We start from the raw sequence: 26,679 nt of genomic DNA, 5'->3' as shown, positions 1-26,679 counted from the left end.
ATTGAATTGGTTTCGAACTGTGTTTTAATCAATTTGGTTTTATATTTAAATAATCAAACTGATTTAGAAATTAGTTTAAAATTGAATTGGTTTTAAAAACTTGATTCTGAACTAAATTAATTCTTAACCTGTTTTAAATTAGTTATAAGAGTCGAACTAGTTTGGTTTGGAACTAGTTTTTTGAAATATTTTTTTTCAAATAAAAAATATTTAAATAAAAACCAGTTTGGTTAATCGAATTGATTTTGTAGAAACAATTTGGTTAACCAGAATAAAAAAAATATTTCAAAAAACTAGTTTGGTTAATCGAACTGGTTTTTGTAGAAATAATTTGGTTAACGAGATTGGTTTTGTAGAAACAATTTGGTTAACCGATTTGGTTTTATAAAATAGTGTATTCGTTTTTTCTTGAACTAATTCAGAGAAAAAAATCAATTTGATTTAGGTTTGATTACAATCCGATTTAATCCGAACCAATTTTTTTTAACACCCCTACTTATTGTCATATGTATTTCATAAATCAATTTAGTTGTCAGAGTTTTTTTTCTTGAATATGTTTTTAGTCTTTTAAATTAAAGTTATTTTATTTTTACTTCTTGAAATTTAAATTAACTTTTTTAATTCTTAAATTTATAAAATATTCTTTTTAGTCCTTCTATACAGTGTGATTCAAACCGAGAAAATAGATTCATAATTTGTGATAACTTTTATAGCTGTCAAAATTTGATTTTTTATTTTATATTTTTAAAGTATAGTTTTTTGAATCAAGTCAATAAATAAAATTAAAAACCCATTAAAATATAAGCTATTGACTTGATTCTAACAACTTCAAACTACCAGAAAATCCTCCTCTAAAATATAAACTATAAATTATAAATATTTTATTTCTTGTTTGACTTACATTATGTAAAAGAACTAAAAAGACTATTTTGCATATTCCAGGAGCAAAAAAAAAACTTTAAATTTGAATGAATAAAAAGAAAATGACTCAAATGTGAGAGACTAAAAATATATTAAATTTTTTTTATTGATGAAAATAAAAAATAATACTAGAAAATTTATAATAACTCACGCAATCTGTTCAACCAACTGAACTTAACTTTCTTAATTGGGAGAACTAATTTGATAATACATATTCAAATACATGCATAATTATTTCAAGAAAAGACTTTTTTAGAAGAAAAGACTTTTTCCAAGATTTTATAGAAATGAATATAATATAAAGTATATGATATATAAAATTGAGATAGTTGCCTTTCAAGAAAATTATAATAAGAGTGTTAATGTGATGCTTGATTCTCTTTTCTGAAGGTAGGAGAAAAGATAAAACTTTAAAATAATTAAAATTCTTTATTAGTTAAAATTCAAGCTTGAAATTCATGTAAATAACTTGTTTTTTTCTTCTCTTTTAGTTAACTTCAAGATAATAGGGAAAAAAAAAAGAATTGACTATGGAGCTGTATGAGTAAGAAAATTCTCGAGTACGATTATGAGGAAAGAAATTTACTTAGTTTAATCAAGCCGTTGAAACTTTGAGATCACCTATTATTTAACACCTAATGACCAATCTATATTTATCAGGAAGTAGCTTTTTCTATTTAATCTTCCATTATTCACGTATTTAAATTTACCTATAACGGAACTTGATCTATGTTGAGTAGATTCTGCGTTTTTTCTCTCAATGTGACGCTGCTTTATACATTAATGCACATCTAAGACATAAATCCAAACACACACCATGCCTTTATTCCACAGCTGATATTATGATTAAGAAAGTAGACTGCTTTTTTAAAGAAAAATGAATAATATTTTTGGAAATTATAAAAAATTCACTTGTATGTATGTATATAGATGACGTACTTGTCTTTTCAAAAACTAAAGAAGAACATTATTTTCATCTTAAACAAGTTCTTCATTTATTTGAAAAATTTGGGTTGATTATTTCAAAATCAAAAATGGAAATTTGTAAAACTCATATTTCTTTTTTAGGAACAGAAATAGGAAACGAAAAAATAAGGCTACAACCTCATATCTCCCAAAAAAATCCTTGGTTTCCCAGATAAAATGGAAGATATAAAAACCTTGAGAGCTTTTCTAGGTCTACTTAATTATGCGAGAAATTTTATCAAAGATTTGGGAAAATATACAGCTCCTCCTTATAACAAAACATCTTTGACTGACACAGAGAAAATTCAATACTGAGGATATAAAATTAGTTCAAGAGATTAAAGAAATGGTTAATAACTTGTCATATCTATCCTTACCATTAGATTATGACTATCTAGTTATAGAATGTGATGGTTATGAACAAGGATGGGGAGCCATCCTAAAGGAAAAAAAAATAAATATGAAAAAATTCATGATGAAGAAATTTGCAGATATGCCTCAGGAAAATACCATACAAAACTTCAGGTATATTCAACATCTACAAACTATGAAGTAAATGCTGTAATAAATGTTTTAGAAGGATTCAAACTCTTCTTAATCAATAAAAGCGAAATTACCATAAGAACAGATTGTGAAGTAATAGTAGCTTATGGTAGCCAACAGATAAATACTGATAAAAAACCCCACAAAAGATGACTTTTATTCCAAGAATATGTTTATCATAATGGAATAAAAATAAATTTTGAACACATAAAAGGAGTAAAAAATGTTGATATTCTCTCTCGTTTTCCAGGGATACAACAAAATGAAGCCTTGTAAGATTTCCTGCCAAAACATAAAGCAGAAGATGAAGTTCGGCAATCAAGAATTGCCGATACTTACAAATGAGTTTCACTACCCTGGTAGAGAAGCTGTTAATGACAAATTCAATTGTCTCATTGACAATATTTGGAATATTCCAAAAAATACAAATAATAATGAACAATTTGTATGTTCAGTAAAAAGGGGTATAATATGTGCTCTATACAATTTTTGCATAGCAGATAACCAAGGAGTTCCTCTTCTTTCAAAAGCCTCTCCTTCTAGAAAAGGTTATACAGCTTTTATCCTGTTATCAGGACCTCATAAAGGTGTTTATACCAATTTTAAAGACATTTGCCTTGCAAAGGAGGGCATTCAAAACCCAATCTATAAAGGTTTCTATTCAAGGGAAGAAGCAGAAAAATCCCTTGAATTAAATACCACAAACATCAACAAAATAAAAAGGTCTCTTGAACTAGAAAATTCGACTATAGTCATAAACGCTGGCCAAACCAAGACCAGCCAAAAAACCTATAAAGACACAGTCAACCCAAATATCCCAGGCTCAATAAATGACCTAAACTTAGACAATTTTAAGAAAATACAAAGTTTATTGTTTAAGGTACACAATAACCAAACCCAAATTCCGAGACTCTACATAGGCGTACATGCTTATTTTAACCAAAAATTTGTATGCATCAATAAAACCCCATACTGCCAAGACAAAACCAATTGTCCTTGCAAGATAAAATTTCTTTTTAGAAAAGCCAGACTAGACATGAACCAGTTTAAGTCCTTCGGATATGAGGACTTAACAATTTTCGCAAAAAGTCTATTGGATTATGGATGTTTGGAATCAATCCTGATTCCTCCATCTGATAGATTCGAGGGATTCAATCCCTCAATCAATGAAGCCATAAACCTAATCCAGGCAGAAATGATGGACTACATTGCCATCAAAATAACAACTTGCCCGAGCAATTTCGCTGCTCAGAATTACCCATGCCATGTTATGAAACTCTTACCAGAGGATCATAGAGACTATTCCTGTCTATTCTATTTAATGATGAATACGAAAGTTAGGATGTACAAGGCAATACACAATATCAATATAGCCTTATGAGGGCACAAATTCAGGGATATCAATGGTTCTTCTCAGAATCAGATAAACGTGAGTTTGATTTAATAAAAGAAACTCATGACAAAAAGCTTTTCCTGCCCTTATACAATGGGAAGTTTTTCATTTTTTTCCCGTAGATCTCAATAATAAACGTTCAATTCTTCCAGAAAGAGAAAAAAGACAAGGAGATTTAGGAAGCCAACAGATGTCATGGACAACAAACTCCTCCTTTCCCTTCTACCGACCTATCAATGGAAGACTCATCCGACATCTTTTATTTTGGAAATATCCAAGACGGAGAAGATGTTACGATCACAAAGTCAACCAAGAGTTAAAGACAAAAGCATCCTGCATCAAAATCTAAGGCGGGAATCTTCACTATTGCATAGATTATGACATTGAGCTTATCTACAAAACTTTATTTGTATAAGACAACCATGTGACAAAGTAAATGAACAGTAACTTTACTGTTCTTGACTGAAGGGGTTTTTGTCTTATTCCATCAGTTTTATTTATATAAAAGGTGTAGGGGTTCAGTTGAACACACGCTGAACGACATCAGACCCAATAATGAGAGAAAAACTGAAGGAAGAAAAGCTTGTAATAGTTTGTCTGTGCAATAATATCAAGTTCTTTTTTGGATCTTTCCTCCTTTTCCCCCAATTTTTTCTCTGAAATACTGTAAGTATGAATCTCACTATGTCTGGCTAATCCTTTTGAAGGCACCCTCAAGGGACCTTAGTTATCTCTATTTGGAAAATGCGAATATGATTTAGAACCCAGTTGTTGTAAATAGTGTTTTTTTTTCTACTTATTCTTTTCTTTTGCTTGTTTTTCGAAAACCTGGGATTTTTAAGCCTGCAAAGGTGTGCCCTTGATAGCTGTTTTTTATGAAAGTCCTTTTTGGTTAGGCGGGTGCTTGGAGGAAAATAAGATCAAGTAAGACCCAAAGAAGTGTGGGCAGTTCTCGATCTTCAGTACTCAGCTTAATATCCACAAAATCGATAAGGACCTGTGTAAAAAAAAAAAAAAGAGTCTGGGTTCATCATATTTTATATTTTTCCAAATAAGATAACTTACGGTGTCCACTTGGGAAGTGCCCTCTATTCATCTAATTTGATCTTTTTCTTCCGCATACCGCTTATTCTTAACTGTTATTGATTATCCTTAATTGTATAATAATCTTGGGTGTACTAATATAATATAAATCTAACTAGGAGGCTCTGCCACCTTTGCTAATCTATATTATATATTTTTTTTACATATTGTTTTTACTTTTTACTTTTTACTACTTTTTATTTCTACGGGTTCTTGGTACCTCCTTTGGTTTATTCCACATCTGATATTATGATTAAGATTCCCCAAAGCGGTAGCTCTGGAGGTGTTCCCCAACCATTCCCATACCAAGATGGAGTGCTTGATCCCATCCCTTGTTAAAACTCTTGAAGCGGAATCCAAATATGAGAACAATTTTTCCACAAAAACTTGATCATAACATTAAAAATTTTCTTGTAAAACTGTTGTAACAATAGTTTATGGCAAATCGAAAAAATTACTGGCTGAGTCATGGACAATGTCGCTTTCTTTAAGACGTTTCGTGGCACTGCCAAAAATTGTGCAAGCAGACTATCAACCACGACGTCCCTAGGATAAAACAGCCCAGATCACTGTATAAGATTCCCACTGCACTGAGGGAACCTTTTCTAGAATTACACCCTCTTGTATGACTTAAAAAGTCACTCTAAAAGGCAACCGAGAAATGTGACTTTAAAAGTCACTCTTAAAACCAACTGAAAAATATGACTTACAAAGTCACTCTTAAAGGCAACCGAAAAATATGACTTACAAAGTCACTCTTAAAGGCAACCGAAAAATATGACTTACAAAGTCACTCTTAAAGGCAACCAAAAATTTAGAGAGACAGAAAGAAAGAGGGAGAAGTTTGCCGGAAATGCATCGACTGAAATATGGGAGGGAGAAAGAAAAGTTGAGGAAATGCTTCTCAACTGGGGCAAGGCAAAAAGAAGAAATGAACTCTCTATATATAGGGAGTGAAACACTATTCAAGTGTTTATCCTGAGCGATGTGGGACTTGAAGCTTTTTTTTTTCTTCTTTTTTTTCCTTTCTTTTTTTTTCAAACTTTCATTTGTTCTAACAATCCCCCACTTGAAATTTGAAAAGAAGATTTTCGAGGATTTCATAAAATTGTGCATAAACAAAGGTGTCATACAACTTGAACCTTTGCATAGTGAGTAAGATTCAGATTTTATTAGAGTGACTCGAAGTCTTGAACTCTATCTCCGACATCAAACCACACACAACCTTTTCATAGGTGTATTCTATAAAGCCCGTGCGTTAAAGACCATGCACGTCTATCCCGGTATAGTGAACGCTCTAGAAATTTTTGCCCAAAATTTCATATGAAGCGGCCCCCACTTCAACATTCACATAGGTGAGTCTATCAAGAGTACTCCTGTAGCCTAGGTACTCCACTCAATGTAGAGCATAGATCTCATTAAGAATTATGAATTTTTTCCATAACCCATCCTCTTGTTACTTCAGGAATCATGCTGCTTTCACTTATAACAGCATGTTCATCTCATATCACTTCATAACTCGTTATTACCCATTGAACCTAGTTCTTGGGATCTCCAGTCATATAAGTCGGGTTACCATCATGAATGATCATCGAAGTAAGGGCAATAGTCCCATTCTTTTAGAAGTGTTATGAACTTTCTCTCTAGCTAATCCTTTCGTCAAAGGATCTGCTAAATTATCATCAGTGCGTACGTGATCCACTCTAACAGCTCCTGTTGAGAGTAATTCTCTAATAGTGTTGTGCTTACGACGTATCTGTCGTTTCTTATCATTGTAATAACGGTTCTCAATTTTTGCAATAGCCGCGATACTATCACAATGGATCAACACAGCTTGTATCAGTCTTTCCCATAAAGGAATCTCTGCAAGTAAGCTTCTTAGCCAACTTGCTTCCTCACTAGCAGTTGCTAGTGCTATCATCTCAGATTCCATAGTGGACTGAGCTAAGATAGTCTGTTTCTTTGACTTCCAAGAAACAGCCCCACCAGCTATGCTAAATATATAGCCGCTGGTTGCTTTGGAATCATCTGAAAGAGTGTTCCAATCTGCATCGCTGTATCCTTCAAGTACAACGAGAAACCTTTTATAATGTAATCCAAGATTTATGGTTCTTTTAAGGTACCTCATTACCCTTTCAATAGCGTGCCAGTGCTCCATACTAGGTCTACTGGTAAACCTGCATAATAATCCCACAACATAGGCTATGTCGGGTCTAGTACAATCAGTGGCATACCTAAGGCTGCCAATGATACTTGCGTACTCAGTTTGTCGTATACCTTCACCAGTGTTCTTAAACAGTTTTACACTTGGATCATATGGTGTACTAGCAGGTTTACAGTCAAAGTAGTCATATTTCTTTAAGATCTTCTCAATGTAGTGAGATTGATCCAGAGAAATTCCCTCTTTTGACCTAGTAATCTTAATACCAAGGATTACACTTGCTTCTCCGAGGTCTTTCATATCAAAGTTGTTACACAACAATGATTTCACATTGTTCACTACATGAATATTTGAACCAAATATGAGAAGGTCATCGACATATACACATATGATAGTGCAAATATTATTTACAGATTTGTAGTAAATGCATTTGTCACTTTCATTCACCTTAAACCCATTCGAGACTATTAAGTTATCACACTTTTCATGCCACTGCTTAGGTGCTTGTTTTAGGCCATACAAAGATTTATCTAACTTGCAGACTTTATCTTCTTGTCCATGAATCACAAACTCTTCAGGTTATTCCATATAGATTTCCTCTTCCAATTCACCATTTAAAAAAGCAGTTTTAACATCCATTTGGTGTACCACTAGACTGTGAATAGTAGCAAGAGATATTAGCACCCGAATAGATGTTATTCTAGTGACTGGTGAAAAAGTGTCGAAGAAATCCACATTCTCTCTTTGCCTAAAACCCTTGGCTACAAGGCGAGCCTTGTATTTATCCACAGTACCATCATGTTTTAGTTTCTTTTTCTAGATCCATTTACAACCAATTGGTTTGCAACCAGGAGGCAAGTCTACTAAATGTCATGTCTTGTTAGATTCTAAAGAATCCATCTCATCATTAATGGCTTCTTGCCAGAAGTCAGCATCCAAAGAAGACAAAGCTTCTTGGAGGTTTGATGGATCCTCCTCTAATGTATAAGCCATATAATCGGGCCCATAATCTTTAGCAATTCTTGCTCTCTTACCTCTTCGAGGCTCTATATCTGGTTCTGGTTGTGCAAGATTTTCACTATTAATAGCAGGAAGATAATTGGATGAAGTACCCCCACTATTCCTTAATTTAAAAGGAAATTTATTTTCATAAAAATCAGCATCATTTGACTCTATGATCACTTTTGCGTTTAGGTCATAAAACTTATACGCTTTGCTATTAATAGCATAACCAATGAACACACATTCATAGGCTCTACTTGCAAGTTTAACCCTCTTAGGATCTGGGATCCTTACATAGGCCAAACATCCCCAAGTTCTCAAATAAGACAAATTTGGTTGTCTTTTCTTTAATATCTCATAGGGAGATGTCTTGCTTTTTGATTTGGGGATTCTATTTAGCACATAACAAACTGTTAACAAAATTTCGCCCCACCAAAAAGATGTTGCACTAGAACTCAACATAGTAGCTACAACTAATTCTGTAAAAGTTTTGTTCTTTCTTTCAGCTTTACCGTTCATTTTAGGTGAATATGGAGCTGTCGTTTCATGTATGATTCCATGCAAATTATAAAACTCATTAAACAAACTGGAATCATACTCTGTGCCTCTATCACTTCGAAGTTTCTTAATTTTCTTATTGAATTGATTTTCAATTTCTGTTACAAATAACTTAAACATGTCAAGCGCTTCACTTTTATTTTTCATAAGATATACATATGTATAATCAGAGCAGTCATCAATAAAAGTGATAAAATATCATTTTCCATTTTTGGTCAACGTTCCATCAAATTCACATATATCACAATGTATTAAATCCAATGGCTTAGATTCTTTAACTACTAATTTATGTGATTTCTTAGTTATTTTAGATTGATTGCAAAAAACACATTTTTCAAAGTGATTTGAAGATAGCTTTGGAATAAAACCTAAGTTACTCATGTTAGATATGCAACGACTATTTATATGACAAAGTCTAGAATGCTAGATATTAAAATCACACGACAATTAAGCACAAGGAGAAACTTTATTAATATCAAGATTCAATTTGAATATGCCATCAGTGGCGTACCGTTTCCCTACAAATACCCCATTCTTGGTCAAAGTAAATAAATCTGCACCTATGGTCTGAGTAAACCCAGCCTTGTTTAAAAGAAAACCAGAAACTAAATTCTTTCTCATCTCTGGAGTATGCATCACATCTTTGAGGATCAAAGTCTTTCCAGAGGTAAACTTCAATTCAACATTTCTAGTTCCAGCAACAGTAGTGGTGTGGGAATCACCCAGCAGTACTTTCTTATTTTCAACATTCGTGTATGTTTTAAAACATAGCACGATCATAGTAGACATGGCGGGAGGCGTCAGTGTCTACCCACCATCCATCTGATCCTCCAATCATATTGATCTCAGTTATCACAACTATGTATGGCTCTTGAGTCATGTTAGCCTGGGGAGCACCTGTCATTGAAGGATTTCTGCATTTACGTGCCATATGTCCTGGTTTGCCATAATTGTAGCAGAGGAATGGTTCACCAGGATTATTCTTGGCAGGTGGATGTTGTCTAGGATGTTGGACCCTTAGGGGGTTCTTGTTGTGGTTGGAGGTATTGTTCACATTGCGGTTCTGATTCTTAAAGTTTTTGCCAATAGGCTTCAGAACTGCACATGTGTTCTTCCTTTTAGTGTTGTTGTGAGACACAACCAACACTTCATCTTTCTGATCTTGTCTGCGTGCCTCTTCCTCAATGCGCAGACGTGTGATCAGAGACTCCAAAGAGAATTCTTTGGTCTTGTGTCTGAGAAGGTTTTTGAAATCCTTCCAGCCAGGAGGCAGCTTGTCTATGATGATAGCAACCTGAAATTGCTCATCCAAAGTCATACCCTCTTATATGATATCATGAGCAATTTTCTGTATCTCATGGGATTGAGACTCTATTGATTTATCATCAGTTATTTGATACTTGAGGTAGTGGCTAACCGCATACTTTTTATTCCCAGCTTCCTCAGTATCATACTTCTTTTCCAGAGCCACCCAAACTAACTTGGCAAACTTATATGGGCTAAAATAATCATAGAGATCATCAGCTAACCCATTCAGAATGAAATTCTTGCATAGGTAATCATTTTCATTCCAGAGAGCTAATTCCATAGTCATTTTATCCTTCACTTCCTTCTCAGCATCCTCAAGTACCATCGGAATATCAGTGTTCAAAACATAGGCAACTTTTCTCATAGTTAAATAAAACATCATCTTTTGTTTCCAACGTTTGAAATGATACCCTTCAAACCTAAAAGGTTTGTTGAGGTCATTGTTGTTCGAGCCAGTAATATCTACGGTAGCCATAGCAGAACCGAAACCGTCTTAAAATTGTTGTAACAATAGTTTATGGCAAACCGAAAAAATTACTGGCTGAGTCACGGACAATGTCGCTTTCTTTAAGACGTTTCGTGGCACTGTCAAAAATTGTGCAAGCAGACTATCAACCACGACGTCCCCAGGATAAAACAGCCCAGATCACTGTATAAGATTCCCACTGCACTGAGGGAACCTTTTCTAAAATTACACCCTCTTGTATGACTTGAAAAGTCACTCTAAAAGGCAACCGAGAAATGTGACTTTAAAAGTCACTCTTAAAACCAACCGAAAAATATGACTTACAAAGTCACTCTTAAAGGCAACCAAAAATTTAGAGCGACAGAAAGAAAGAGGGAGAAGTTTGTCGAAAATACATCGGCTGAAATATGGAAGGGAGAAAGAAAAGTTGAGGAAATGCTTCTCAACTGGGGCAAGGAAAAAAGAAGAAATGAACTCTCTATATATAGGGAGTGAAACACTATTCAAGTGTTTATCCTGAGCGATGTGGGACTTGAAGCTTTTTCTTTTTCTTTTTTTTCCTTTTTTTTTTCAAACTTTCATTTGTTCTAACAAAAACCATTGACAAAATATAAATATGTAAAGGTAACTTGTAGAATTCATTAAGTTGATAAAAAATTATACCATTGAAGTGAAAATTTGTTAAAACTGATGTGACATAAGAACTGTTAAAAAAGGAATAAACTCACCATTAGGATACAATTTAGTGAATTCCATAATGCTTCTGCTATGCTCTTCATCTCGAGAGGAAAATGGTGGCGTTTGGATGTTGCATATGTAAATAACCTTTGTTATTTCAGCTATTTTTGTTTCTTATTCTTTGGTACTTCTGGTACCGTTTAATATATTTCGTTTTTTGCCGAGAAAAAAAAAATATGGAAAAAAGCTGCCTCGTATCCAATGAGATCAACTATGCTTTTAGGATTTGCGCAGCTAAAATACCGACAAAAATCAGAAATAAATTAAAAGTTCAAAGGAGGGAAGACTACATATATATCATTTTCCCAAATATGTATTCATTATTCACATAAAATTTATCTCATAGGGACACCGATAAATCAATTACTACATGATATCAGTAATAGTGTAATACTGGTGTTTATTAAGCTACACTCCTCGAGATAAATAATGAAGAAGGTAATTAGCCACTAATCAGATATCTCGAAACATCTCATATGCACCGACCCTATCACGAGGAATCAGACGTAGCTCTGAACCATGCTTAAGGAAGACATTACCTGAAGAATGGCCACAAACATAATATGTCTTTGCTTATTACATTTTTTTATATCATGATAATAATATAAAATATTTATTAACTTATGAATGATAATTTCCATCCAAAAATCTCATGGATCATTTAGTGAAATTTTTTTCTAAAACCCGAAATCTTACTAAATAAATCTCGGCCTAGTGCTACTCAGACCAACAATATGTTGGTTAGTTTATTTAATTCAATGGCTTTCGACCAAGGTATAGGGTTAATTTAAAAATAATTTATAAAAAAAATGTAATTAAAAATTAATTTACACAATGGGGTGATTTTTCACATGCCAATAATCATCTCACTTTTTGTGCCACTTGACGTCCACATGATGTCACTTGTGGTGCCACCACAATATGTGGCACTTGCCCACCCATGTAGTGTTTAATTAAAAAATAAAAAAAATGCAATGAGATGCTACATGACAGTGGTCCGTGTATGGTGCAAATCCACACGAAGTTACACGTAGCACCACATTGATTAATGTCACATACGAGGTGTTCACATGTGACTCAGAACCCTCTTCACTCGTCAGCATTTACCATCCAAACATGCAGCAACTTTCTATCCTATCCCTTTCCAACGACCCAAGCCTTCCCCACCATTTGACTTACCATCAATTTTTAAGACTCCGCATAGGTAATTCTTCTTCATCATTATGTGAATTCTTTTCATCCATTTGCTCTTATTATGATTTGTTGTTTTGTTAGTTCATATTTACTGGCTTGGTTGGGGTTGTTCAAGTATAGCTTACCCTTCAATCTCACAAATTATAAGCTACCAACATCTAAACTCAGTCTCAAGCTTTATAAATATGATCCAACAACAAAGAGCAAGTAGATAAAACAATCCCACATTAATGAAGAAATACATATTTGTACTAATTATAAAAGAAAAAAGAAAGAAAGGGAAGAATGAGAAATAATGAGAAAAGGGGTAGCCAACTTTGATTAACTATAGAGTGGCGGAGTCAACCTTGATCCACTATATATAGGAGGGGGGATGAGGTAAACAAATGGATTTGCCTTCTCTAAAGTTAGGGATTCACTAGAGGGTAAAGTGAGAAATTATAGCCATCATTAAAAAGTCAACAGTATATAACAAACTATGTAGTGGTAGTTTAAATATCAACCATTGATTTTTCAATTAATAGTAATAACTCCTTACTTTATTGAATCCCTCACTTTAGAGGAGTTAAAAGCCAACAACAATGGTGGGGTAGGGGTGAGTTGTAGGGAGGAAGAGGGTGGCTGTGCGACAAGGGATAGGGTTAATTAATGATAGTAAGTGGGAGTTTAAGCATGGGAACCACATCTAATATTTAGTCCAGTTGGCATCATATTGATCTGCCATGTAGTTCCTTGCATTTTTTTAAATAGGACATACGTGAATAAGGGCTACGTGTTAACTTGCGTTTTAAGTGATGCGGCAACAAAGAAAAAGGGATGGTTGTTACGTGGAAAAATCACCCCAAATGAATGATTTTTAGTTACATTTTTTTAAAATTAATCCAAATGTTTTAAAAAAGCCTCTAGATTCAGTGCCATGGTATAGTCATCCTAGAGGAATCCATAAATTGAGATTCAGAACAAAACCATTTTATCAGCAGTGGCAAAACCAATGTCATAATGTTGAATCGAAGTATCAAACTATTGCCATCCTAAATATTAAGTAAATCAAGATATAAAAAAATTGTGTAAGCGAAGTGTTTTTGTTTACAAAACGACATACCTGCACTTTGCTGAGGATTTATCCCAACACCATCTGCAAGTATAGCATAATGAATGTCAATTATATTATAGAAAAATTCTTCAAAAAAAAAAAGATTTGTAGCAAATCAGCATTTGATGGTACTATGAAAGAAAGATGAAAGAATATTAGAGTAAATTATTCTCCCTCTCTTGTATTTTGTATGCATCATACAGATCTCCCATCTTTAATGAAAACACCCACAAAAATCCCTGGTATCTATATACACTGAACTTTAATTTATTCCAAAATGCCGTCGAGCCTAATAGATTTATTAACAGAATAGAACCCCTTTTTTAGCTGCATAAAAATTTAGGGAGAGGGAGGTTTCCCAATTCAAAAATCAAGACATGCCACAAGCCTCAATGGGGGTTACAATGGGTACACATAGATAACTTATCATGAATGAGTACTAGCAAGAACTGTATCCACAAACTCTTTTATTGACACGGATTCAAATCCTAGTGAATCAATCCTCATTGGTACTGGTTAGAATATACAAAAAATATCCAATAATATCTTCATGGTATCTTAAAGAAATCAAGAGTAATTTAGAATATATTAGTTATCTCTTAGGATTGCTTCTCATATTTGTTTATATCTCATGAGGTGTTTCCTTATTAAAGTAGGATTATGACTTAGTAAAAGATTATTGTTTTATATTTTGTAACACATTACGAGATAGTATGCCAAAAGCTCCCTAGTTATCTCTAATGCTTATATGTTCAAAAAGTTCACCAGTGCACATTTGGGCAACTTTAGTTACTTGGTGAAGTAGCAAGATTTTATTGAGACTTGAGATATTAATTTATTTGTTGTCATCGATCTGTACTTCTTTACTATGGTAGTACTATTGTACTATGTTACTTGCCCTTTCTTTCTTTTATTCTACAACAAAAGGACCTATCCTCTCCATACAAAGCTAAACACTGAATTATACACAGAAATCAAGGGTTCCTCTCTACGATCCTTCCTCTCTAAAACTAGATCCCAAAGGACCAATTGATGGCATAGAACGCAATCAAAGAAGCACCATGGGATAGTGTAAAGCACAACAATGTCTTATTTTAATATAGGCAAATGTTAACTAGTATCCTTAGGACATTGTTTAAGAAACTAAAAAAAAAGATTTTTATTGGAATGTGCAAAATTGTGTTGTCTATAATTTTTTTTATACTCTCCTATGATTTCTACAATAAATACTTTCTCCTTTTAGTTCCTTAATTAATGCCCTAAGAACATTAGTTAACAAGATCTTTTAATATAAAAAGGAAATTTTATTACAGAAATAAGGAGCGTGCAACTAGGGTAGGATAGGATATCCTCCAAAACATCGAAACTATATACAACAAGGTAGACGAATAAAATTGCAAGAAGGCTACCCAATCACTTTACAACAACAAAAGTCTTATCCCAATAGGTGAGATTGGCTATCCAATCTCTTCACATATCTAAAATTGCAACTCCCTTAAGGCAGTCATGACCAGAAACCCAAGAGAAAGCAAAAGCAAAAGCAAAATCCTATCCCATAATAAATTTAGGGACAAAAAGACGCTCTTAAAGATGCAAACATTCATTCTGCTCCAGACAGGAGCATCAAAGGATTACATACACGTTGTACTACCATAAAAGAGCGGCCTCCTTACTTACCAGCTAAAAATTGTTCCACATTGGAGAAAAAGAGACACACTTGGTGCTTATAAGAAGCACAAAAAGATAGATATAAAGAATAAGTAACCTGTTGTTCTGAACCAGATTCACACATAACACTTAGTTGGAGTATTATGATGCCTACGAATCTGGCACTAACAAGTCATTTGTATCATACTAAGAGGATGCTTTTGACTTCCAACTAGGGTAGTTAAGAAGGAACATGGGGTGGTTAGGAGAGCACATTACAAACTGAACAAAGTATTTACAAGATAAAATGTGGGAATATTTGAAAGTCCATAATCTCCTATCTGCGATGGAGGAGAAATAAATTATTTCAAGTTCAAGCAAAAGAGAATGTAATTCGTGATACTAGAATGTGGAAAGTGGAAAAACTGGAAGCAAGTGATTAGATGACATTTGCAATATTTTGAAAACAAAAGTTCATTACTAAAGCTCAAATACAAATGCCAATACTCAGCAGCATATTAGAGTAAAATGGTTCACGTTTCAAATAAGAAATATACATTTCAATAGAAGTTACTCATCATACAAACCTATTGAGAGCATGTGGTAGAACTTGTTTTGGAGAAATAAAGGACAAGTTTTACCATACTGCTATATGTTCGGTTATACTATACGGTAGTGAATGTTGGACTTTAAAAGAATAAGAGAAAAAGATCAAAGTGATAGAAATGGGAATGTTAATATGAATGTGTGAACATAAAAGAAAAGACAAGATACAAAATGATTGTATGCAAGGAGTGATTGGTGCAGCATCGATAGAGAAAAATATGACAAAAATTAGATTAAGGTGGTTTGGACATGTACAAAGAAAATCAAGGGAGGCACCAGTGAGAAGACTAGACTGTATGAATTATAGCCCGATGAAGAAGAGGAGAGGGAGGCCAAGAAGGACACTGGAGAACTTGGTCAAATGGATCTCATGGTAAATAATATTTTTGAATTTTTACTCTTTCACTGAGTACAATGGTGTCGGGTGATCTACATGGCTGACCTCACCTAGTGGGTTAAAGCTTTTGTTGTTGTAGTTGTTTTGCGTTTAACGCGTAATATAGGATTTTTATAATGGTTTAAGAATATTAATGAGAAATCATCTCAGGAACAGGACATCTGCTCACAAGGACAGCAGCTGAAGTCATAAGTCAAACAAACAAGAGAGACATCAAATTCAGCAATCAAAATCAAGCGTTAAAAGTGTATCAATGGAAAAAAGAACATGTATAAAGAAAATGAAATGCCAATCAGAAGATGTTCGTAATGTCCGAGGAAAAAAATCAATTAGAACCATGCTAATTGCTAAACATGTACGATAGACACACTACTCAGTCCTCTCAAACAAGACAGCATGAAGAGTGAATGATACACATTTTATGATAAAAGGTCAATATCCCAGGAGAGGTCAGAAGGAATGATCAGAGGTTTAACTTACACAAACTTTTGATAAGCCTGTGGATCAATGTTCTTTCCAAACTTCATATATAATTTTTCTTCCTTTTCTTTTTCTAAGGAACCAGGGGAGGGAGTTAAAAGACAAATTTGTTCTGAAATCATGATGAAGCTCTTTTCCACAACAGAACAGAGCATTTTAGAAAAAAGAAGATTCATATTCTTAGGTTTTACCCAGTTCTTAAAATAACACCTGATTATCTTAGTTCTTAGGTTTCACAGTATCATTCTCACCCCCAAAAAACACCAGTTGTTTAGTATCCAATACACACTACCAAAACACTGATCCAATTTTGAAAAGCTCCCAGTAAATTTAAATATTTCTCTGAAAAATCCCCCAAAATTGCAAAATCAACCTTCCTAACCCATTCAATAGTTAAATCCAAAACCCAAACAAAGCAGGGAAGAAAAAAAAAGCTCAATCAATCCCAAATAACAAAAAACTAGTTTAATAAAATCAAGACTACAAAATTGAAATAAGGGATGAAAAAAGAAATTACCATTGGTGATGATGGCGCTGGTCTGGGGAGGCACTTTGAATTCTTCTGCTGCAAATTTCAGAACGGCAGTGAAAGGTGCAGCCTCTGGAACGCTGAACCTAAAATTGCGAAAAATGGAAAATTAGAAATATTGGAGCGATTAAGATGGTAAAAAGGAATTAGAATTAGAATGAGATGAGATATATATACACTTTGAAGGGAAGCTTTGGATCGGAGGTGAGGGTTACTTTGAACGAAACCTTTCCACCGCTCGCCATCCTAACTAACTGTTAACGAACAAACAACTCGTCCCCTCGCACTACAACTACGAGCCTGCAATGATTGATTTACAAAAGAAAGAAGAGGGAAAAAAAATAAAGAGTAAACTATATAATATAAAGGGAAAAATACGTTTAAGTCACAATTTAAAAAATATTAATCTCGTTTTCTTATATTTTTTGTATTAATTTTGTCATTGTAAAAATAAAATTCTTTTGTAGGTTCTCAATGATAATTTTGATAAAAGATAATCTCATTCCCCCTTTCTATCTTCGTGGAGGTGGCATCACCATTATTAGAATTTAAATTTGAATTTCATATTTGTGTGGAGAATAAAATAATGGAGTCCTATCACCATCATCGATCGAATATGGCGCTTCCTCTTTCTCTTGTGTCACAGTCACAACAATCCTATGTCTCCAAACTCCTCTCCTTTGTGCCCGATTGCCTCCACAAGGAACCTGAGCTCCTCTGCATTCATGTCGAATGTAATGTCCTGAAATTTCGATAACTGAAAATAGATCTTTGATGTATTTCTTGTATTATTTAATTACTTTATTAATTTGGATTAAGTTGAAGAGTTGTGTGAATTATCCTTGTGGAACTGCTTGGTGTGGATGTTAGGTTATGTGGAATTTGATTGATCTGCGTTGGAACAACTCGCTTAGCAACACAAGCTCGCTAAGCACAATTCTATTCAGAGGGAATAATTCGCTTAGTAACACTAGCTCGCTAAGTGAGTCTTGTAGGTTATAAATACGTCTAGCAACTAGAAAGAATGTATTTTCCCCCCTCTTCTCCCCAAACCCTTAAGCCTCATCCTCCTTCACCCACGACCACTGGTGACCGCCACAAGCTAGCACCGCTTGTTGCCGGACCCCTCGCATGGAGTGGAACCCTTTAATCAAAGAGAAAGCTTCAAAACTCAACTCGAGGATTTGACAAAGAACAGAGCCTCCAACCCTCCCTTCGCGATTTTTTTGAGGTAATCATGATTTCTATGTTTTTTCCTAGTTAGATTGAGCCTATTAGTGTATCTCTTGTGATTTGGTTACCGTTATTAGATGTTTTTACATTTCCTTTGAAAAACCCTTGAAAATGAGACATTATAAAAGTTGTCTTTTATAAAATTGATTTCGTTTTTGTGACCTCTGTTGAACCCTGATCACATTGGCGTGATCGTTATTTCAAAATGACATCTCTTTGATGTGGACCCCAAAAACACCATTTTAGACCCTTTTAAAATTGAATGGGTGTTTTACCCCGGATGTTAAAATTGACATTGTCTTTGAAATCTATACTAAATTGTCTTTGATTTGATATATAAAGCTCTGCGTTTGGACCAACGGACATGAACATAAGAGACCTCAAAACAACGTTGTGAGGAGCAAATGAGAAGATATATATAGGCGAGGGGAGTTTATGGCTTGTTTATAGCTTTTGATACCATAGTTGGGGTCTGGGAACCCAATTATGGAGTTGTATGTTTGTCCTTGATGCATACTGGTTTTCAAGGAGAAACTGTGTTTTAAACTAATGGGATGCAATATATTTGTTATTGATGAATGTAACTGTGAATAATGATGTTGTTGTATCGATTGGAATTTTTGGAAAAAGTCTTAATTACAGAGGAGACTTTGTCCGAAATAAATATATATATATATATATATATATATATATATATATATATACATATATATATATATCATCTTTATTACTTCTTTTATTAAATTTTAAATGGGATTAAAAGTTTGTTTTCTATACTATAGTCATTCTCTTTAATTTAGAATTTCCTCTAAAATGACAGTATTGTTATATGATGAATTATTATTATTATGTGATTTATGTTGTTTGAAGACTTAGGAAATGTGAATCCCAGACATGAGTTTATATGCATATATGTAGAATGTGATTGCTTGTGATGTTGATGACATTGAGATGAGATGATGTTGATGTTGATGTTGATGATGACATTGAGATGAGATGATGTTGATGTTGATGATGACATTGATATGAGATGATGTTGATGATGTCATTAAGATGAATGCATGCTGTGTATGTACATGGGGGGTATAGTGACCTCGTCTGAATATCCCTGGAGAGGGAAGGGGATTGATTTTTAAAAAAATTATAAGCGTCCCTAAAGAGGGAAGGGGATTGTTTAAAATTTTTAACTATCTAAGGTCAGTGTATTGTTGGAGCCCATGTTTCATACTGGATAATTGTGTGAAAATAGTATAAATTTGTCAGTAAGTACCTGTGATTCTTCATGAGGAAAAATCCTAGTACTTTGGGGGTATTTCACTTGGTTTGAAACTTTCTTGAGACTTATGCTGATCAATATGGGGGAGGGGGAGTGACTTGTGCACGATTGGATGACCGCGATAGTTGTTGCCAAGTTTTCCTAAGTGAGTGTCATGAGGACATACTTAGGCTATTTTTCTTTTGAATGGTACCACATTGCATCTTAGAGTTGAGTCAGGTGCATGCATTATTCTGAGCATAATTGGTTTGAATTGTTGAAAAGTTGATGATTAGTTTGTTAAGTGTATGTCGAACTGATAGATTATTGTGGATAATTGTGATTATTTTCTTTCAAATCATTGTCATATGATATTCGTTAATCTTTTACCATAAACTCACCCTTGTATTTTGTATCGTGTGGTTGGAGGGAGCAGATAAGCAGCAATAGGTATTTTTGGAGGGAGGTCTTTTTGTTGGAACTGCTAAGCCGACGTGATAATGTTAGAGTTTCTTTTGGGAGAATTGTGTTTTGTTATTAAACTCTTCCTTAGTTGTTCCTTATTTTTTTATTGGACATGTAAATTCAGGTTTAGATACATGTAAAAACTGAATTATATCTTGACATGTGAATTATGTATAGTGGTTTAATATATATATATATATATATATATATATATATATATATATATATATATATATATATATATATGTGCACACGCACACACACACGCATTATTTAATTGGATGTATATCGCATAAATAATTTATTATCATTTTCATAATCAAATTAAGAGAACTTTCACTTAAAAATGAAATTGTGTGATCTAGAGTAGTGATATTATAATGGCAAGATGGGTCATTACATCGAAGACTCAATAAGATTACCAACTAATAGAGTTATCACCAAGGAGGTGCAAAAAGATGTTTAATTTTTACAGGGAATAAATTAATACAAATTTTTTTATGAAGACTAATTAGTATTTTTCAAATTTTATAGGGACCTTAAACATATTTTACCCAAATATAATTTATATTTATAGGATTTCATATTGTTTTTAAACTTTTATTAGGAGTAATATAATTTCTCTAAAAAAAATAGGAATAATATAATGTGATATAAAGAAAAGATATTAAAATAATTTGGCTTAAATATATTGCTTTCTAGATTTTATCTTTATAATTTTTTTTAAAATAGTCTTTGTACAATTGGGTTTTTATATTTTAGTTGTTGTTATTTTATTTTAATCCTTGTAAAATACTTATTTTTTCCATTTCTATTATTTTCTACCATTATTTTTAAAGAGATTAATTCAAAATGAACAATATATTATAAATATTAAACTAAATAAATAATTTTAAATGGACTAAAATAAAATAAAAATTACAAGTATATTTAAGCTGAATAAATTTGATGAAATTTTAGGAAATACCAATATAACTTACTGTATAAATAATAGTAAAAAAAATTAATACAATTAATTCTTTATAAACTAGAAATTATAAATCATCTTCCTCTTTTCTAAATTATATTCGAGGAAGGACATATTTTAAAATTGAATAAGGTAAGCTTAAAAATATTCTTTTCCTTGTCTCTTTGATTTTCTTCACCAAACACAATAAAATAACAAATATTATCATAAAGAAAAGATTTAATATATAAATCATATAAACTTTTAATGTTCATTTTTGTAAGTAATTTAAAGGTTTTGATTTCTAATTTTTTTTTACCTTTTGTTGAAAAATATTATTAATAGTGTAGTGTTTATAAAAAATTATTATTTTATATAAAGTATATTAATGTTCAGAGTATAAAATAAATATTTACTTTATAAAAAGATTTAATTTCTTAAAATCTAATAAAAATACATAAAAGTACACTTTTTTTTTATTAAAACATGTTTCGCTTAACATCATTAAGATGGTTTTATGTCCTTTTTTTAAAAAATAAAAACAAACATTTATTAATTTTTAATATTTCATTTTTATTCAATTAAAATGTGACATGTGATTAAAAAAATATTATTTTACTAGTTGTTAGTTTGTTAAATAAAAAATGTAATATGTTTTTTTATTTTCAAATTTCTTAAAATTATGTTATTCATGTAATGTAATAAAATGTATTGTTTTTAATGAAATTACATGACTATTTTTATGTAATATATATTTTTATATTTTAAATACTTAAGTATAAGAGGGAGTTGTTTATTATTGCTTCAAACCCATAAAATCCGAGGACGAACCCTAACTAGGAGTTTATAGTAATCCTTTTTTACCAAAATTTTACTAGATAATATTAAATTTTTTATATTATCATAATAAAATATAAGTAAATATGTGAATTCCAAATTTTTTTCAAAGATATCTTGAGTATTAAATCACATATCTTTGATGACAAACCACTCAACAAAACATGTAACTAACTTTTATCTCTCTCCCTCCCTCCTATTTCTTCTACACCAATCAAACCATAAGCTCTCTTGCTGATGAGGACAATTGCACTTTTACATGTGATTACTGAGGGACATATCGATCAGACAAATGCATCACAAAGTGTGAAAGACCTACTCAGAGATGGTAATAAAGTAAAATGTCCTTTAAAATGTAACAAGGGAAATGATATAAAAAAAATAGAGTAAAATGTTCTTTAAAATATAACAAGGGAAATGAAATTATATTAAACATTTGTTACTTCATTTTCAGGCATCATGACCCACAATCATTCCTTCAAAACACATTGGTATTGTTTGAAGAGTTTGGAGGTCACCCCTATGATGTTAAACTTGTCATTGTAACAATTGAGTCATTGACATAATTTTTTCAATGCATGTGAAGGACATGTGCTTGAATTAACATGTTGTGAGGAGCAAGTCATCTCTGAAATTAAATTTGACAACTTTGGTGTGCTAGAGGGTGAATGTGGATCCTTGAAGAATGACCAATGTGAATCTCTCAATGTTTTTTCTGCCCTGAGCAATGTATTTTATTGATATAACAATTTCTTTTAGTTTTCAAGGTAAAATGGTAAAAAATAATGGAAAATCTAACTTATTTCTTTGGATTTTTTCTTTCTTTTGTAGAGTTGTATTGACAAAAATAGTTGCTTTGTTTAGGTTTTACAGAGAATCTTGGACCTACAAGATCTAGAGTGCCACAAAATCAAAATAGGCTTGTTATAGAGACAATTTGCGACTCAACAACTAACAATGAAGTCAAGAAAAAGTAAAGTTTAGTTTAGGATTTTTGGAATAATGGTCTTTTGACCTCTTAAATGTTGTTTTGAATGAATTTGATAAATAAAATGTTTTTTTTTTTAATTTTGGATGCTTTTATTCTTCCTAATTTAATTAGAGGTTATCTAACTTATGAGCAAATGAAAATGGGATTAAACAACTCAATAATAGATGATTAATAGTTCACACTTATGTATTTCAAGATGATTGGTACAATTTCTTAATTGTACCAATCATTTATTATGAAGTTGTTTGACTTTACTTTTACTTTAAGTAAGGTTAGCTACCCCTTTTAGCCTCTCATTGTTAAATCTATTTCTCAATAGTAGAATTTATAGAACTATTAAATAGTTACAAACCCACATAAAGTTAAGTGAATCCACACAAAGTTATATAATCAAAGGATATTAAGGTTCTCTTACATAAAGTTCAGGATAGTGCAAGTCCAAGGTGCTAGTAAAATATGGGTTTGCCAAGTGCTTACTTGTCTCACTAGTTTTGCTTGATGTATAATATGTTTGGCAAAGTAAAAGAGTTTTGCATCATGCACTGTTGGATTCACAATTTTTATAGAATTTTGGAGCTTTGGAAACATGACAAAGTAAATTGTTATAGATCTACGCTATACTTCTTACATGAGTTTTGAATGTTAGGGTTGTTTGATTGAAGATAATAGAGGAGAAAGATGGAGAGATGAGTGGAAATAGGTGAGAAGCAATACAGTGGGTGCCACTATTTCTGAAATCATTTTTTCTTTAACTCACCCTTACCAAACCACCTAACTAATTTCTATCTCTCTCCTTCCTTCTTATTTCTTCTACACCAAACAAACCATAAGCCTATGCTTGATTTAAAGTTACAAAAGTAGTTTTGCAAATTCCAATACAAAATTGTGTGTTCTAATGCATAAATTGAGAAGGAAAATTTTGTTACGCTATAGTAAAATACTTTTAAATTCTCTCAACTTAATATCATTAATAGTCTTGACTAATTTTATATCATTTTTATCATGTTTACAATGTTCGAATTTAACTTTTTGAATTAGCAAGCATGTGCACGGGTATTCAACTTTGACTTGTACTATTACTCTTTATTTTTTATGTGCGTATTAATTTACTATTTGATTTATCTTTTATAAGAAGTTTAAAAATCATTTATCTAGGAAGTGAAAAAGAAAAAAGAGAAAACGAGTGAAATAATTGATAAAATCACAATGCGAGGCTGTTGATAAACTTGTTCTTAAAACTGTAGGTTCTCATGAAAATTTAGATCAATCAAATGAAATTTTGAATAAGAAAATTCATATAAATGCGACTAAGAACAATGAAGTTAATGATTCAAGTAAGCTTAATGATGTTCCAAATGTGTCCAATAATGAAAATCTTGGCATGGATTAAGAACAATCAATTCCTCCATTAGATATTTATGATACTAGAAATTGTGATAATCTTGATAACAAAACTAGAGACATTTAAATTGAGAAAGATCCTATAAGAGAAATGAACTTGTTTTTCTTTTGAATAACACTTCTAGATATTTTTCATATGCTTATTATTCTAGAAAGTTGAACAATGGTGAGACTAGTGATAAAAAAATGGTTGGTTTACTCCAAAATGTTGACAAAGTATATTGTTCTTGTTGTAAGTTATTCAAATCCAAAAATAAAAAGAAGTTTGTTAGCAAATGATGACTTTAGAGGTTGGAAGCATTTTAACGAGAGACTTAAATAACATGAGAATAGTTTTGTGCATATGAATAACATGAATACTTGGAATAAATTGAGAAAAATATTGAATAAAAATCAAACAATTGATAACATCTGACAACAAAAGGTTATAAGAAAGAAAGAACATAGGAGACAAATTTTAGTTAGAATACTTTTAGATGTGAAATGTCTTACTAAACATATTTTGGTTTTTCAGGGATCAAATGAAAAATTACATCAAGATAATAATAAGTTTTTAGGAGTAATTGAAATGACTTCAGAATTTGATGTTATAAAGCAAGCTTGTGTTAGACACATTCAAAATCGTGAAATTTATTATCATTATCTAGGGCATAATATTCAAAATGAGTTTATCTCCCTTTTCGCCCATAGTTTTAGAAGTTTCATCATAAAGATCATTAAAGAAGCATAATATTTTTTGATAATTCCTTGATTGCACCCCTGATGTGAGTCATAAAAAACAAATGACTCTAACAGTACAATGTGAAAATATGTTACATAATAAAATAAAAATGGAAGAGTACTTTTTAGAATTTTTAAAAGTGGATGATGTAGAAGCAAAGACATTTTGATGTTTTGATTATGCCAAAGGATCACGCGCTTCTCAAAGTTTAATTCAAGACAAGAATCCAAAAAATTCAAGATATATGATCAAGATAATCTTTAGAGACTTAGGAAGGGAATTCCAAGTTGAAATAGTAAGAGGTTTGGCCAAAGAATTTAAGCTAAAATGTTTTTACATAAGATTTACTCTCTGGTAATCGATTACCAGAGGATGTAATCGATTACCAGTGGCCAAAATACTTCCTGAAATGCTTTTAAAATGATTTTGAATACTTTTGAAAGCATGTAATTGATTACATGAGTATTGTAATCGATTACCAATAGTTGAAACTATTTATAACAACTATTAGAAATTTGAATTCAAATTTTACAATGTGTAATCGATTACACTTAGATGGCAATCAATTACCAGCAGTTATTAAATGTTTTTAATTCAAATTTTAAAGCCTGTAATCGATTACACAAGTCTTGTAATCGATTACCAGAGGAGATTTTCAGGAAATATTTTCCAAGAGTCACATCTGTTCAAATGGTTTTTGAATGGCCATCAAAGGTCTATTTATATGTGACTTGGAACACGAATTTGCTCAGATTTTTTCTGAACAAAAAGTCTTATCCTCTCAAAAGCAAAATTGTCTTATCCTCTAAAACATTCCTTGGCCAAAACACCTGCAATTCAATAAGGAATTATTTTAGTGCTTCATTGTTCAATCTATCTCTTTCAAGAGAGATTTCTTCTTCTCTTCTTCTTACTTCTGAAAAGGGATTAAGAGACCGAGGGTCTCTTGTTGTAAAGCAATCTGAACACAAAGGAAAGGCTGTCCTTGTGTGGCTCAAAACTTGTAAAGGGTTTTTACAAGATCGTGGAACTCTCAAGCGGGTTGCTTGGGGACTGGACGTAGGCACAATGGTGTGGCCGAACCAGTATAAAACTGAGTTTGCACTTTCTCTTCCCTTAAACTCTTTTATTTATTATTGCTTTACATTTACATTCAGATTGGTTATTTTGAATCATCTTTTAGAAATCTATCTTTAAGGGAACTTGGAACTTGCATTAAAATCAAAGTAGAATTTTTAATTGGGGAAATAGTTTGTAATATCTTAATTCAACCCCCCCTTCTTAAGATATCTGATGCCACTTGTCTAACAAGTGGTATCAAAGCTTCATTCTTGTGTAAAGTTTAGAAGCTTCAAGAATAATGGCCTCAACAAACTTCTTATTCCCAGAAGGAAATTCAATAAATAGGCCTCCTATTTTTAATGGAGAGGGTTACCACTACTAGAAAACCCGAATGCAAATCTTCATTGAGAAAATATTTGGGAAGCCATAGAAGTAGGACCTTATGTACCCACCATGGTGGCTGGAAATGCAATAATAGAAAAACCTAGAGAAGAGTGGACTGAAGATGAAAGAAGATTAGTGCAGTACAATTTAAAGGCTAAAAACATCATTACTTCTACCCTAGGAATGGATGAATATTTTAGTGTTTCAAATTGTAAGAGTGCTAAGGATATGTGGGACACTTTACAAGTTACACATGAGGGAACAACTAATGTCAAACGATCTAGGATAAATACTCTAAC

The 26,679-nt window shown here is 32.3% G+C and overlaps 1 protein-coding gene across 1 annotated transcript; it reads right to left on the bottom strand.

Annotated features, from left to right (window-relative positions):
* Window positions 1–11,415: 11,415 nt before the first annotated feature.
* Window positions 11,416–17,628, bottom strand: LOC100815619 (ubiquitin-fold modifier 1). The gene is made up of 4 exons (XM_003544717.5): window positions 17,263–17,628; window positions 17,074–17,171; window positions 13,436–13,468; window positions 11,416–11,678 (listed from the first exon to the last, which is right to left on the bottom strand). The coding sequence occupies exons 1-4, from the start codon at window positions 17,328–17,330 to the stop codon at window positions 11,593–11,595; spliced, it is 285 nt and encodes a 94-aa protein (XP_003544765.1). The 5' UTR covers window positions 17,331–17,628; the 3' UTR covers window positions 11,416–11,592.
* Window positions 17,629–26,679: the final 9,051 nt, after the last annotated feature.

Source organism: Glycine max, chromosome 14 (genome assembly GCF_000004515.6).
Source record: "Glycine max cultivar Williams 82 chromosome 14, Glycine_max_v4.0, whole genome shotgun sequence".
Taxonomy (NCBI): Eukaryota; Viridiplantae; Streptophyta; class Magnoliopsida; order Fabales; family Fabaceae; genus Glycine; species Glycine max.
This window is presented reverse-complemented; position numbering and strand designations above follow the sequence as displayed.

Coding starts and splice junctions, on each gene's coding strand:
- LOC100815619 (XM_003544717.5), bottom strand. CDS start 17,330: ATGGCGAGCGGTGGAAAGGTTTCGTTCAAAGTAACCCTCACCTCCGAT. Junction 17,172..17,262: donor CCAAAGCTTCCCTTCAAAGT/GTATATATATCT, acceptor TCGCAATTTTAG/GTTCAGCGTTCCAGAGGCTG. Junction 11,679..13,435: donor AAATCCTCAGCAAAGTGCAG/GTATGTCGTTTT, acceptor GCCATTCTTCAG/GTAATGTCTTCCTTAAGCAT.